This window comes from Cyprinus carpio, chromosome B10, assembly GCF_018340385.1.
Source record: "Cyprinus carpio isolate SPL01 chromosome B10, ASM1834038v1, whole genome shotgun sequence".
Classification (NCBI taxonomy): domain Eukaryota; kingdom Metazoa; phylum Chordata; class Actinopteri; order Cypriniformes; family Cyprinidae; genus Cyprinus; species Cyprinus carpio.
This window is the reverse complement of record NC_056606.1, coordinates 16,791,225-16,804,829: the sequence shown is the minus strand read 5'-3', so window position 1 is coordinate 16,804,829 and position 13,605 is coordinate 16,791,225. Positions and strand designations below refer to the sequence as shown.

General features: G+C 33.8%; 2 protein-coding genes across 8 annotated transcripts in view; both read right to left on the bottom strand.

Annotated features, from left to right (window-relative positions):
- The window catches only part of LOC109090829 (pleckstrin homology-like domain family B member 2), a 28,655-nt gene extending 21,585 nt beyond the window's left edge, over positions 1 to 7,070 (bottom strand). For 4 of the 7 annotated variants that reach the window (XM_042732926.1, XM_042732928.1, XM_042732930.1 and 1 more), the window contains exons 1-3: positions 6,863 to 7,070; positions 1,689 to 1,800; positions 587 to 769 (exon numbers count right to left, since the gene is read on the bottom strand). In XM_042732926.1, the coding sequence (XP_042588860.1) occupies positions 587 to 769; positions 1,689 to 1,800; positions 6,863 to 6,880 (313 nt within the window). In that variant the 5' untranslated portion in view covers positions 6,881 to 7,070. The remainder of the gene's footprint in view (positions 1 to 586; positions 770 to 1,688; positions 1,801 to 6,862) is intronic. The other 3 variants (XM_042732929.1, XM_042732931.1, XM_042732932.1) reach the window with 1 other exon arrangement.
- Positions 7,071 to 7,644: 574 nt separating this feature from the next.
- LOC109098037 lies at positions 7,645 to 12,624 on the bottom strand. Its single transcript, XM_042732022.1, has 7 exons — positions 12,606 to 12,624; positions 11,923 to 12,258; positions 9,915 to 10,190; positions 9,515 to 9,841; positions 9,311 to 9,418; positions 8,335 to 8,397; positions 7,645 to 8,265 (listed from the first exon to the last, which is right to left on the bottom strand). Exons 1-7 carry the CDS (start codon positions 12,622 to 12,624, stop codon positions 7,799 to 7,801), a joined length of 1,596 nt encoding a protein of 531 aa, XP_042587956.1. The 3' UTR covers positions 7,645 to 7,798.
- Positions 12,625 to 13,605: the final 981 nt, after the last annotated feature.

The window sequence follows — 13,605 nt, the reverse complement described above, 5'->3', positions numbered from 1 at the left end:
ACGAGGAGGATAAGAGATTGAGAGAGACGGAGGAGGAGGAGGAGGAGGAGTGTGTGACTAATCAACTATTAAACACTGAAACATTCTCTGGAAGTCTGGAGTCACACAGAAATGTGTGATCTCATATCACTCTGATCAGAAACACAGGAAGAAAATGAGAGGCAGAGATAGAGAGAATGAAAGAGAGAGAGTTTGTTTATAGACTCTGCTAAACATGCTAAAAAATCAAAGCACAAGGAGTGCGAGAGAGAGAGAAAGAAAGTGGGCGAGAGATGTTATTCCTGTGGTGTGTCAGGCCTGAGTGATATCGCTGGACAGGAAGTCATTCATTGCCATCGTTTGTTTTGATTTCTCTCTGAAGCTGTAAGCAAGCAAGGTTAGATCCACAGAACCTGCTGAGTAGCCAAATAAGACATGACCACATCTAATAGCTGACCTCCCTTTATAACTGTGACCTCTGGGGAGGTTTAGATGTGAAAGAGATTTAATAATAGCAAGTAGGCACAAGTGGTTAGTTACTGTAACAGTACAGTAAGGGATTTATAGCTGCAATTTTGGAGGGGAGGCTAAAAATACTGTGTATTACCATGCGAGAGCTTTGTTGGCTTGGTGACTGGAACTCCATCAAGATGGCACATATTTCCATTGGGGTGTAAAGTAATAACTCCAGCACTGTTGGTGATGACACAGTGGTGCGACTGGATCCCTGGACCATCAGCGGTGACATCCTGTAGCGACTCTGCATCCTCAAAACCAATCTTTGATATTTCTGTGATATAAAGTAAAGGAACTCAGCAGAGTTTCTTCAAGTGAGCATAATTTTATTAGTCGAATGAATGAATGAACGAAATCTAAATAAAGGAAATATAAAATAAATACACAAATTATTGAATAAATGAATACATAAAAATAATAAGTAACTACATATTGAAATATATACAAATATATAAAATAAAATAAGTAATAAAATAATAATGACAAAATTATAGTCAAATAATATGAATATACAGATAAGTAATAAAAATGACAAAAATAAACAAAAAACTAAATAAATGAATAATTATGAATGAGATATATATAAATACACATACTGTATATATTATTATTTAAAATTAAAATTATAATTAAAAATTATATATATATACGGACAGACAGACAGACACCAGTCAGTTAACAATAGCCCTCGATTACAGACACTGTTCTGACCTGAGATCAGTTTTACCTACAATTTACATCATGCTGTGCTGACATGATGACAGATGTTAGTCAGTTTTAGCACAGAAACAAAGCTGCTCATAAAATTGCACTTTTGATTGGATTTTTCACAGAAGCTCTGAAACAAAATGCTGTTATGTTGTCATCACATTACTGTACGCTTTTACAATACTGAATGTACCAGACCACTCTGGAAACCCCCACATTAAATAACTGGTATTAAACTCAGCGGGTGCCAAGAGGGTCCATATTCAAATCACGGCCTCAGTTTAAGGGGCTACATTAATTCAGTCTATTTCCTGTGCAGTCTGGAAACTTTAATGGTCTCAGAGCAGCAAGGTTGCAGAGGCTAAAATATAACTACCTATATGGCACAGTAGAACATTTCCATGCTTTCTGCAGTAACAAGTAAAACCAGTCTTTTTATCACTAATATTAAAATATTTTTAAATATACATTTAAGACACACTCACCTTCAGTTAGAGGTATCAAAGTAATAAAGCCTCTACCAAGACTGATCAAGTAGGGTGTGGCTGACCTCACCTGCAGGCCACGCCCACTCTCAATTAAATCCAACGGGGTTTCCTGAGGATAAGAGCAGGGGTTTCAAGCACTGTTTAAAGAGACATTTCACCCTAAAAAAAATAAAATAATATGTCATTTACTCACTCTCATGTCATTATAAACCTGATACCTTATATACCTGTACAAAGCTCTAAGCATTCAAACTAAGATAAGTTTTTTTTTTTAATCTCTGCAGTTCAAATGATGGATTTACTCATCTAACTCAGGTACTGCTGCAGTAAAATATATCATAACCTTTCTGAGTCATGGTGAAGTGATTAAATTTCATAGTTGCTGGAGTAGGTTTTTATAGGCCATTTAATGCATCCTGAGAAAAAGACCCTTTCTACACTCTCACTGTTTTGGAAAATGGGTTTAGCTGATCTCCCATTCACTCAGAATAAGATTAATTCACAGATGCATACATATACACATAATCAGAGACAAAATAACAGTTTTAGAGAAAGGGAGGTTGTCTCAGTTTATAAGAGAAGGAGGACATGAAAAGATTGTGGGGGAATGTTTTCTTAAGACCTTCTGGGACCAAGTCAAAGAAAGAGACAGACAGAGGGAGAAGGAAGAAAAGAGGCCAGGCCGAGAGGACTTACTATAAATTGTCATGACGGAAAAACAAATAAGTAACAGAGAAAGTACAGTGGTTAAAACATTGAGGAGGCACAGGACTAGCAGCCAAAATTAACAAACACAGAAACCCCTAAATTCAAGCCAACCATTCCACCAGTCTGATTACTTAAAAGGATAGTTCATCCAAAAATGAAACATATGTCATTATTTATTTACCCTCGTGACATTCCAAACCTGTATGACTTACTTTCTTCTGTGAAACACAAAAGGTGTGTTTGTGTCCTGCAAAAGCACCAATCATGATAATATATGTAATATAAAAATTGTCCATATGACTTGCAATATACAAGTCTATACTTGTACTTCATACAATAAGTCTAATGAAGTCACACAATAGCTAGTTTGCCACAACATAAAAAAAAACATGCTTTTAAAAATAAATAATGTAAATAATGTTGTAAACAATGTTGTCATTTTCATTTTGGGGTAACTATTCCTTTAAAACATTGTTATTTAAAGGGGTCATATGATGCAATTTAAATTTTTCCTTTCTTTTTGGAGTGTTACAAGCTCTTGGTGCATAAAGAAGATCTGTAAAGTTGCAAAGACTAAGTCTCAAATCCAAAGAGATATTCTTTAAAAAAAAAGTTAAGAGTCAACCATATCCTCCTAAAATGGCTCATTCTAACACGCCCCCACATCTCTACGTCACTATGTTGGAAGATTTGCATAATGCTGCCCAGGTGTTCACGCAAAGAAAGAAGGCGTTACGTTTATTCTCGTTGTAGTATTGTTGTTGCTGTATGGATGTATGGACATGTCAAATAGACCCTGTGTGTTTCGTTGTGAAAGTGAAACTACTTTGTTTGGCCTTCCAAATGAGGATGATATCCACTTCGTCATGCCTGGAGCTGATCCGTGCTGGTCGCTGAGGAAATACATCAACTTTGTGGATCGCTGAATCGGCTTTCACCATGGAAGAAGCGGCGTCCAGCCCGGGGTTGTCACATGTGGTTGCCGCAAGCCTGCCGGATGCTCCTTTGTAGAATCCGCCTGCTGTGCCGTTCTCAAGCCGCCCGCCTCTGCTCACTCCACTCACTCTAGGCCGCAGTGTGTGACACTGTTTCGTTGAGAAAGTGAAACTACTTTGTTTGGCCTTCCAAAAGAGGACACGACCAAAAATCATGTTTATATCAGGTTTATAATGGATTTTAATGTTTATGTCTTGTCGCTCCGGCTGGACAGGGCCTCACAATATGTTAAGGGGCGTAACATTTCCATCACACGCTTGAGGTATTTGGCCAATCACAACGCACTGGATAGCTGGCCAATCACAGCACACCTCGCTTTTTAGACCGATGAGCTTTCTAAAAATCGACACGTTTCAGAAGGCGGGGCATAGAGGAGAAACAATAATGTACAGTATGTGGAAAATAATGTGTTTTTTGAACCTTAAACCGCATAAACATTTCATTACACCAAATACACAAAATAATGTTATTTTTAGCAGCATCATATGACCCCTTTAAGTATTATTTGTTTTTTTATATAATATTTATACACTATTATAGTATTTAATAATATTTAGAATTTGCTTTTGTTTATATTTTTATTTTAATTAATTTTAATTTTGCCATTTTTATTAGACATTAATATTTTATTGTGTTCATTTATATTTATTTCAGTTTCAGTTTTAGTCATTTTACTACTTCAGCTTATTTTAGCTTCATTTTTTATTTCATTTTCTATTTAGGTTTTTTAAGTTTAGGTTTTCTAGATGTATATTTTACAACTTTAATTTATAAAATGATTTTTTAGTTTCTTTAATATCTTTATTCAACAATAAAAACAGCTTTAAAACAGACTTCGAAAAATTATGAGTAGGTAGAGAATATTTCCATGAAAACCAAGCGCTGGCTGTAAAACATATTCCATGTCTCACTTTTATATAAAATATTTGAAATAAATCTTTTGCACCAGTGATGCTTTGTGTGCCAGAATATGGTTTATGGGCCATAGACTAAAAGACTAACAAAGCTGATATTAAATGATCTAGAATCCCTAAAATGCAATGTTTATCTAGATGTTTATCTTATAACTCTATATTACAAAAAGCAGCAGAGCAGTTCTGCTCTGGGATATTTCATGAAACAAGGCTGTTCTCCTTGTTCTCCAGCTGGCTGGTTTTTGGGTGTTTCCTTTTGCTCTTTTGGGAGGAAGTGAGGATCAGAAACAGCTGAGAGCACTTGACTCCCTCTCGTCTCTCAGTTTCTGTAAGTGAGGTCACTGGGCTAGTCCATTTCTCCCCAATAATAAAGAAGAAACTCAAAGTTGATCTTGAAGACTTGCATCACCTTAATAAGCTAAATCAGGGGTGATATGTTGTAGCAAAAAGCATAGCAGATCCATTAGCTGTTTCCATGGTGCATGTGACCATGAATAAACCCCCTCTAAAGTCATGGCCTTGCTGCATGAGCAGTGGAACAACACCGACTGTGAACAAAGAAACTTTTGGCATGACTTGCTGCATTATATTGAGATAATCTCTAAATCGTTTTACAAAGTTGTTTTCCTCGTGTCTAGATGTAAGAGCTACAGTCACTTCAAGTTGTGCAAAACATCATATTTCTAAAACTTCTGCTGACAACAATTTTGATATTAGGTCAGTTGGTACCAAGGGATTCAATCAAGAACATTGGGCCTCATTTATGAAACGAACGTACAACAGAAAGTTAGCCGTAAGCTCGATTCAGCACAAAACTTGGAATTGATCAATATGAACGTGAGCTAATGCAATACGAGTGGTGGCTACGATTAAAACTTTGTGTTTTATTCTATAGTTTAATATATGATTTTATATTTTTCATTCTTGTTCTGTCTGTTCTGAATATCATTAAATGTAAAATAGTTATAGTGAGGGGAACTAAATAGGCTGTTTATATTTAGGCCTACCACTTTTTTCATATAGGTTACATATAAATGACATAAATTAATGTAGCCAAATTGTTTACAATTATAAGGTTAAAAGGTGTTTTTGGAGTAAGATCAATTTCTCTTTCATGAGATTTCTGTACTTCATTTTTTTGGCCGGGTTTCCTTTCTCCGTGTCGTAAACTGTAGGGGTGAGGCTTCTAAACCAGGGTGTTTTTACAGGCGTGATATTCAAATGATGATTGTTTTCTTCCGCCAAATTTATCAACGTGCGACCATTTGTGTGATGAGATTGGCTGAATATGAATGTTTCATGAATCACAAGTGAACTTTGTCGTAAGTTGATTTGTGCGCACGGATCTGCGCTCATTTCTACGTTAGATTGATAAACGAGGCCCAATAAGTCCACACTGTAATCACAGCAAATATCAATTGCATATATAAGTTTTAAACCCACCTAAAAAGAACGTTTAACGTCTAAGAAAGTTTTGCCAAAATTATAAATAATTAAATTAATGAATTAATGAAATAAATGTACAAGTAATATTTTAAGATAATGTTTTCAGGATATTATTAACTTCTTATCTGTATTGAATCTGTATTGTCATTTGGAATACAGTTTGGTCTTTTAAAGAAGACAATCAGAAGTTTATTCCTGAAGTTAAAAAAAATCTAAAAAATTAAAGTGTAAAACATTTTTAGACATTTAAGCCTACTATAAAAATGTACTGTACAAGTTTAAAATTTTAAATAAAAATAAATATTTTACAAAATATCTTGGAATCTAAAATTGCTATAAAAATCAAAGCCATATGTCTAAATAAGTTATGTTCCGAATTTGAAGTCGATATTTCAAAAATTGAGGTAGACGCTATACCAAAAATCGCCACCAGGTGACACCCAAACTCCATAGAATATTTTATGCATTTTCCTGTCACAATTTTATAAATTTCTGTCACAATATTACTACTATTGCAAAATATGGAACCTTGAGACCCTCAAGATTAGAAAAAAAAATATTATAAAATATTGCAGTAAATTTTGACTACTCGACTGGTTTAAAGTAACATTTCCATGGTAAGGCCATGTCAGAATTCAAAATGGATTTCACAGAAGGAATTTTGAGTGTTTAAGCATTCAAATTATATTTAATTCATGGATGATTACTAAAATATGCAGATAAGGGATAAAGGCAATAAAAAAGAGCACCAGTTGGGTTAAAGACCAGATTAGCTTAAGCAAACATAGTATTAACCTTAAGACATTTTGTTCACAACTTTCAGAGAACTTTGCCAAAATGCCAAAGTTCTGAGAATGTTCCCTGTAGGCTGGGAAATCTCTAGACCAATGATTGCTAGATTATTTTAAGTGCAACCAACTTAGAAGTTTACTTGACCATGTTGTCACGGCTCACTAACTCATTCTGTTGTGATTCACATTCATTGGAAGCTGACCCACAGACAATGCAAACAACTTAAATGATTATCCCATGCCAAGAGCTATTTGAGGAGTTATTTTAAAAAGGAGAAAGAGTCTGTTAATGATAATAGCCTGATTATAATCTTACCTCAGTGGAGATGCTCATTTCAGACCGGAGGGATCCGTAGTTCAGATCACATAGCCTTCAGTATAAAGTCCTGTATATTTAAAGTCCACTTTTATCATCTCTGGTTCCTTATTTAATTAACTATGATGCAAATACATAGCTTACAGTACATTTGACACACAGCTGAATAAGCTGGAAAGAGACATTTCTGTGTTTTAATTTTTAAATGTCCACGAGGGACGGACATGTCGCCTTGTAAACAGGAAAAAAGGATCAGCCCCTTCCCAAAAAAAAAATCCTAAGACATTTTTTAAACAGTCTGAAGTTATGACTACGTCGTTGCACAATTAGTAGGCTACATTATTAGGCTTCATGGTCGTGAGTAATATATAGTATTTTAATACATTTAAAACCAAAGTATAGTCTTCTGTTATTAAATATTATGCAAGCACATGACCTATTTTTTTTCTGACAGAAAAGAATCACACTTTTAACCGAGAGATAAGCAAGGATACGCATAGGCTATTTAAAACTACGCAAAATGAAATATTGCCCCCTGCTGGTTATAGACCACCAAACACTGTTTATTTATGTATTTTACACAAGTCATGTAGTCTGTTCACATTGCAACAGATGTTCACAAAAACGAATTAAAAATTAAAATGGTTAATTGTACACGCTTATCTAACTTAAGAGTTCTGTGAGGATTAAGTGCAAGATATAGGCTATATAACTATATGATGCACAATACATATAATAACAGATTTTTTTTTGCATTAAAATAATTTTATTAACTGAGCTTGAAGTCTTGAGAGTTAAAGAGAATAGTTACATATTTCTCAAATTAGTTTAACATTATTATTTAATCTAACTTATATAATTTATTTCAAGAATGAGCTCTGAAATCTAGTTATTAACTAGTCAGCACCATTTTATAATTTATCAAATTGATCTCAATCACCTGAAGCCATTAATCTGTGAGAGCTCAGGTGTGGAAGATTCATATTTGTTATGGAATCTCTTAATCACTGTAATTTCCATCTCTACTCCATCTGCTGAGTGTGCTTCAGATTCAAGTTCATTTCTCTCATTTTCTTTATCATCAGATGCCTCTGTATTAATCTCAGATGTGAACAGAGTTATGATAGCACTGGTTGGTGATTGTGGCCTGGATTCATGTCTTTCCTCTGGTGTGTCAGGCGTAGAGGAATCATTAATAATCAAGCATGTATTTATCATGCTCTTCTCCATCGGTGTGTGTGGCAGGACGTCGTTCTTAAAGCCATCAGGATGTTGTTTGAGTGGTTTGGATGATTCATAAGGTGTTGTGTCAGACGGCGCCCTGTGAATGTCTGTCTCTACTGATTCTAAACCGTTGCGTCTGGGATCATCTTGTCCTTGTCTCTCAAATACCGGGATTTCTGCTAAAATTAAGCATTAGAATTAGAGAGTTTTGCATTAGTATGAATGCATGAATGAGGATAATTATTTACCGGATATGTTGTTACATCTGATTCGTTTGTTGATGTCTGAATGGCCGTGTACTGAATGTTCACCTGCAAGAGACAATGTGCCTGTTATAAAAGCTAAAGTAAAACTGCTTTTGATAATATATGAAATTGTGCAATATTACAAAAAAATGTTTTTTTTTTTTTTGTAATACATTATCATATTATAAATGTAAATATTACATATACATAAATATTGTGTAAAATTAGTGAAATAAAAACGCTATTGTATTTAAAAAATAGTATAATAAAATGTTTTATGTAATACATTATCATATTATATATTTATTATATGTATTATATTATGTATATATTAATATCTATATGCACATGTAAAACATAAGTATATTAATATAAAATGCTATTATTTAAAAAAATTCTAATAAAGTAAATGCTAAAAATAAATAGCTTTTTTTTATTATATTGTGTAATTTTCCACAAAATATATTAGAACATTTTATATATTATAATATGCTAAATACTACATATCGATATATATTGCATGAAAACATTAATTGTGTAACAATAATATATATTATTTTCAATAATATGTTGTTGAAATATATAATATATACTGCAATCAAAATGTTTATTTTAAAATGTTATTATAATAAAGTAAAAGCCAAATGGAATTTTTTGAAATTTGAAATTTCCTACAGTATATTATTATAATATTATATGATAAATATTACATATAACATGTATATTTAGATTTTTTTTATAATATATATATTAAATGTATATGGAAAAAATATAACACAAAATACATTAGAACAGTTTATATGATATATTCCTATAATATATGATAATATATGATATATATAATGTATAACAATGCATAAGATATATTATGCCTATATACATACTAATATTTAAATATATATATATATATATATAATATTTAAATATATATATATATATATATATATATATATATATATGATATTATAAAAAAAAGTACCTCTCAATCTGAAACATCGTGACAGGGCTACAGAGACAGTGATCAGAAATATGAAGACAGATGCAGCAGTTCCCCACCATGACCTTCTGCAGTCATACTCATCATCATCTGGGAAAAAATATATAGTATTATGAATGAACATTCATAATGACTGTGCCAATTGGTCAAAGATACAAAGTAATTTTTTTTTTTTTGACATCTCACCAGTCACACGAACTGTAATATTGACATGAGTTTGGACCTGATGTCTCATCTGGAAGCCGTAGAATGTGCAAATGTAGGCACCACTGTGTCCCAAGCTGTCTGGATTCAGCAGATGAAGGGAACCATTGCCTAAATGACCCTGATCTATGTCAAGTTCAGCTTTACTTTCCCACAGGTTCGCGATCCGACGGGTCCGGCTGTCGTAAGTGAAGATGACGATGGATTCTGTGGTTCTGATGAAGGTCCAAGTGAGGGTGAAATTGTGGCGAGGTTGTGGCACCACGCAGGGAACCAAGAGTCCAGAGCCCTCCTCACCAAATAATTCATCTGAAAGATTCAAATGATTCAAAGAGCTGTTTGAACTTTGTAACAAACACCTTTCTTGCCCGTCTGTGATTACCTTGGTGATGCAGCGATGCAGTCCACACCTGCATTTCATCCGCGGACACAACAGAGCAGAAGTAAGTATGATCTGAGGTGTTTCCTATCATGCTTACACTGCTCTCGATGGTGAACAGGCCCTTGGAGTCCGAGGTTTTACGAGTGAAGTTCTGGAGGTTTCTGGTGTCAGTAGGGGGATCAGTGGCCCACGTGACCTCAGGAGCCGGATAGATGTTCTGGGACAGACAGATCACCCGTTCCTCAACCATCTCAATCTTCACAAACTGGATCAGAGCTAAGCGTGACAGAAAATGCAGCACATAAAATGATCAAAACGTAAGACTATCTAATTGATCTAAACATAAGTTTGATTGTATTTTCATTTTGGAGTGATTAAAATGAATTGATTAGTTATTATGTGAACTTGGTCTACAAACTTATACAAGCTATACATAGATATCTATAGTGATTAGAAATTGCTATGTAAATGATAATAAACCTTTAAATTTAATCCACATGATCTTATCTACATGTATTTTAATGAAATATTACACAAATTTTTAACAACAAAACTCTTCATAGCCAAATTAAATCTAATGGCCTTTAGAAAATAACTGGTATAAATGGGCTTCCACAAATATAAAGTTATCTGTATATTTTCATATATAACGTTTCATTTTTACAGTATAAAAATATTATTTTTTTTACACTTTTTTTGCTCTTAAACCAATAAACAAACCTGGAGAAAAATGTGTATTTTTGTGTATGACGTCTAATTTTTACAGTATAAAAATATTTAAAAATATGTGTAAACAAACTTACAAAATATGTGTAAAACAGAAAAAAATACTGTTTATATTAAATAAAAACTGTGTTTTGTGTCTTATCTGTGAATAGAATAAAATATTTTGTGATTAATCCCCCCCCACACTTTTTGTTAACCAAAACATATTTAAAATATTTATAAAATATTTATCTATGCTGTTATTGTTAACACTCTTTAGCGCTTAAAGCCAAATAATCAAACCTGAATAAAATGTGTAAGGCAGCTATGTATTCATTTCATGTATGAGTTGTAATTTTTTTACAGTATAAAATATGTGTAAAATGTTTATTTATAGTTAACACTTTTTTGCACTTAAAACCAATAAACAAAACTGGAGAAAGAATGTTTAAAAAAAATACACATTAAGAAATTACTTTCTATTAAAAGTGCTGTATGTAACATTTTGACTTTACTAAAGCATAAAAATACCATAATATGTTTGCAGATATTTAAGAAACATGTTAGTTAACATACTTGTGTATCTGAAAAACAATGCTACAGTCAGTAAATCTCCTTTGAAAATGTGCGTTCAGGGCCGGAATGTCGATGTTTGTTTTAGTTTGTGAAACCCGCCCACTGCCAGTTTACCCAATTGTATTTCGGCACCCCGGGTTCCCAGTTGGCAGAAAACACAGCGCATTTCATTTCATTCATCGTCAAGTGCGCTCGTTCCTGTTTGTGTCGTCAATCTGGCAACCTGCGTGTACGTCAAGTCTGAGGAGGAGGGGCCGGGTGAAAAAACCCTCTCCAATATTTTGAATTTGGACTGCAATACCTAGTTCAACCACTCGGTGTCAATCCTACATACAGCACCTTTAAATTATAACTTTTTTTGTTTGTTTGTTTGTTTAATACTTTCTTATCTATCAATAGAATCAAATACATTTTGATTAATTTTATTTGTTATTTCGGACCAGGGTTTATAACCCAGACGAAACAGTATCTATTAGACTCAGCAAATTTGAACTGAATTTATTTATTATTATTATTATTATTATCATCAGTGTTATTCATTTAAGTTTTCCACAGAACCCCTAGCGCCCTCTTGTGGACGCCAGTCCTTGGATAAAACGTCTTAATTTTAGATGAATAACAGTACTGTTATTCTTACACTTAGCTGAAATGAAGCTTTTTACATCCGACAACCCAAATAACCCAAGAAAACTCAAAAATATGACAAAACTGTGACACTGTTACTGACCTTTGACCCCCAGGTTAACAAAGGTTTCCTGGTTTCCCTTCCTGGTGCTGGTGTAGCACTTGTACCTCCCTTGATCCTGGACTTTCACTTTCCTCAGCACCAGAGAGGCATTTCCCTGTGCGATCTGGGAATTAAACAGGTTGGTCCTGCCGCTGAAATGCTTGTTCTGGAGGCCGTACTGGTCTTTATTGTAGTAGTAGCTGTGGACGGGGATCTGCTGCTTGTACCAGTGGATGACCACGGCTCCTGTGGGCTTGAAGCTGCAGGGCAGCACGCAGTCTTCATAGAACAGACATGTTACATGTGCATCTAGAGCGAGACCAGCACATGTAAAGCCTCAGAATTCGACTAAAAATCAGTTTAAAGATAAACTAGTCATGTAGTTTCTCATGTACTGTAATTGCAATGTAAAGTTTAATATTGCTTTGTTTGCAAAAAATCGGCTAAAGGCCTATATTCATACTCTCAACAGATATCAGTCTCACAACAGAGTTTGGTTGCCTTGGTTTAAAATGGCTTTTTGCCAAATAATGGCAAATTAAAATCTCTTGGTGTGCTCAAAAGGCCTGTTTTCCTACAATTTAAATAGCTATTTACTTGTAGGCTGCTTATTCCTCATAAATGAATCACAGATTGTTCTCTTTCACAAGGGTTATTCATCTGAGACTAATGGAGTTTCCTACAAGTGCTGCTTTGATCCATTTACTGAGCCAACAGCTACGGCTGAACAACTTAAATGACAGAGATGTAAAACCAAAAAAAAAAAAAAAAAAAAAAAAAAGGACAAAAAAAGCACCATTAAAATAAAACAAAATAAATATTCACTTATCTCCATCTTAATACATGTACAAATAATACACACAAATAGACTTTAATATCATAAATTAAACAATTATATTATACATTACAGTAAAAAAAAAACACCTTGTGCGTTAATATTTTATACTTCAACATGAACACAACTAAAACATTACAGAGCATGTACAGACTTTTTAGATTTATATTTATTTTATAGAATATAAATAAATATATGCATTTTACATCCATTTATGTATTTTTGTTAATTGTATATATTTTATATATTTTTATTTTTAATAAATTTTATATTTCAAGAAAACACAACTAAAAAAAAAATGTAGAGACTTTCCCACAAGACAGGGATGGTCATTTTCATTCCGTTTTTCCATTAGAGGAGAAACAGTTCATCTCAAAAATGAGCCGTATGTGGCCTTACCTTTAGTAATGATGATACCAGATACCCAAGTCCTAAGAAAAAGCAGAAATGCAGCACACAGACACAAAAGTTCCATGACAGTCAGAATATGCCACACGTTCTGGTCAATTTTCTGAGATGCCACAATCTGTGTCCCTGTGCAAGTGCATGTGACCTGAGAGTGTGTGCCCGTGAGAAAGGGGGAGAGAAAGACCCTTGTGGACATCAATTAAACCGGTGAATGATTAACCAGCTGGTGCATGAGTGGACATATAGTGACCAGAACTGGTCTGGCCATGTAACAGGTACAGTTAAGCAGAGGATGAAGAGAAAAGAACAAATCACTGAGTTTAAACCTTGAAGTGGACTGGTGTGGTCTGTGCATGCATGTGTCGTGTTGTGGTTGATAAGAGATGATAATTATTAAAAACACTACCAATCAAAATGTTGGAGTTACTGTACTTACTGAT

Bases quoted from the DNA above. Each gene is read 5' to 3' on its own strand.
- LOC109098037 (XM_042732022.1), bottom strand. The intron at 9,842-9,914 runs GTAATCACAGAC...TGAATCTTTCAG, and splicing joins TGCATCGCTGCATCACCAAG to ATGAATTATTTGGTGAGGAG. The intron at 9,419-9,514 runs GTGAGATGTCAA...ATTTTTTCCCAG, and splicing joins TATTACAGTTCGTGTGACTG to ATGATGATGAGTATGACTGC.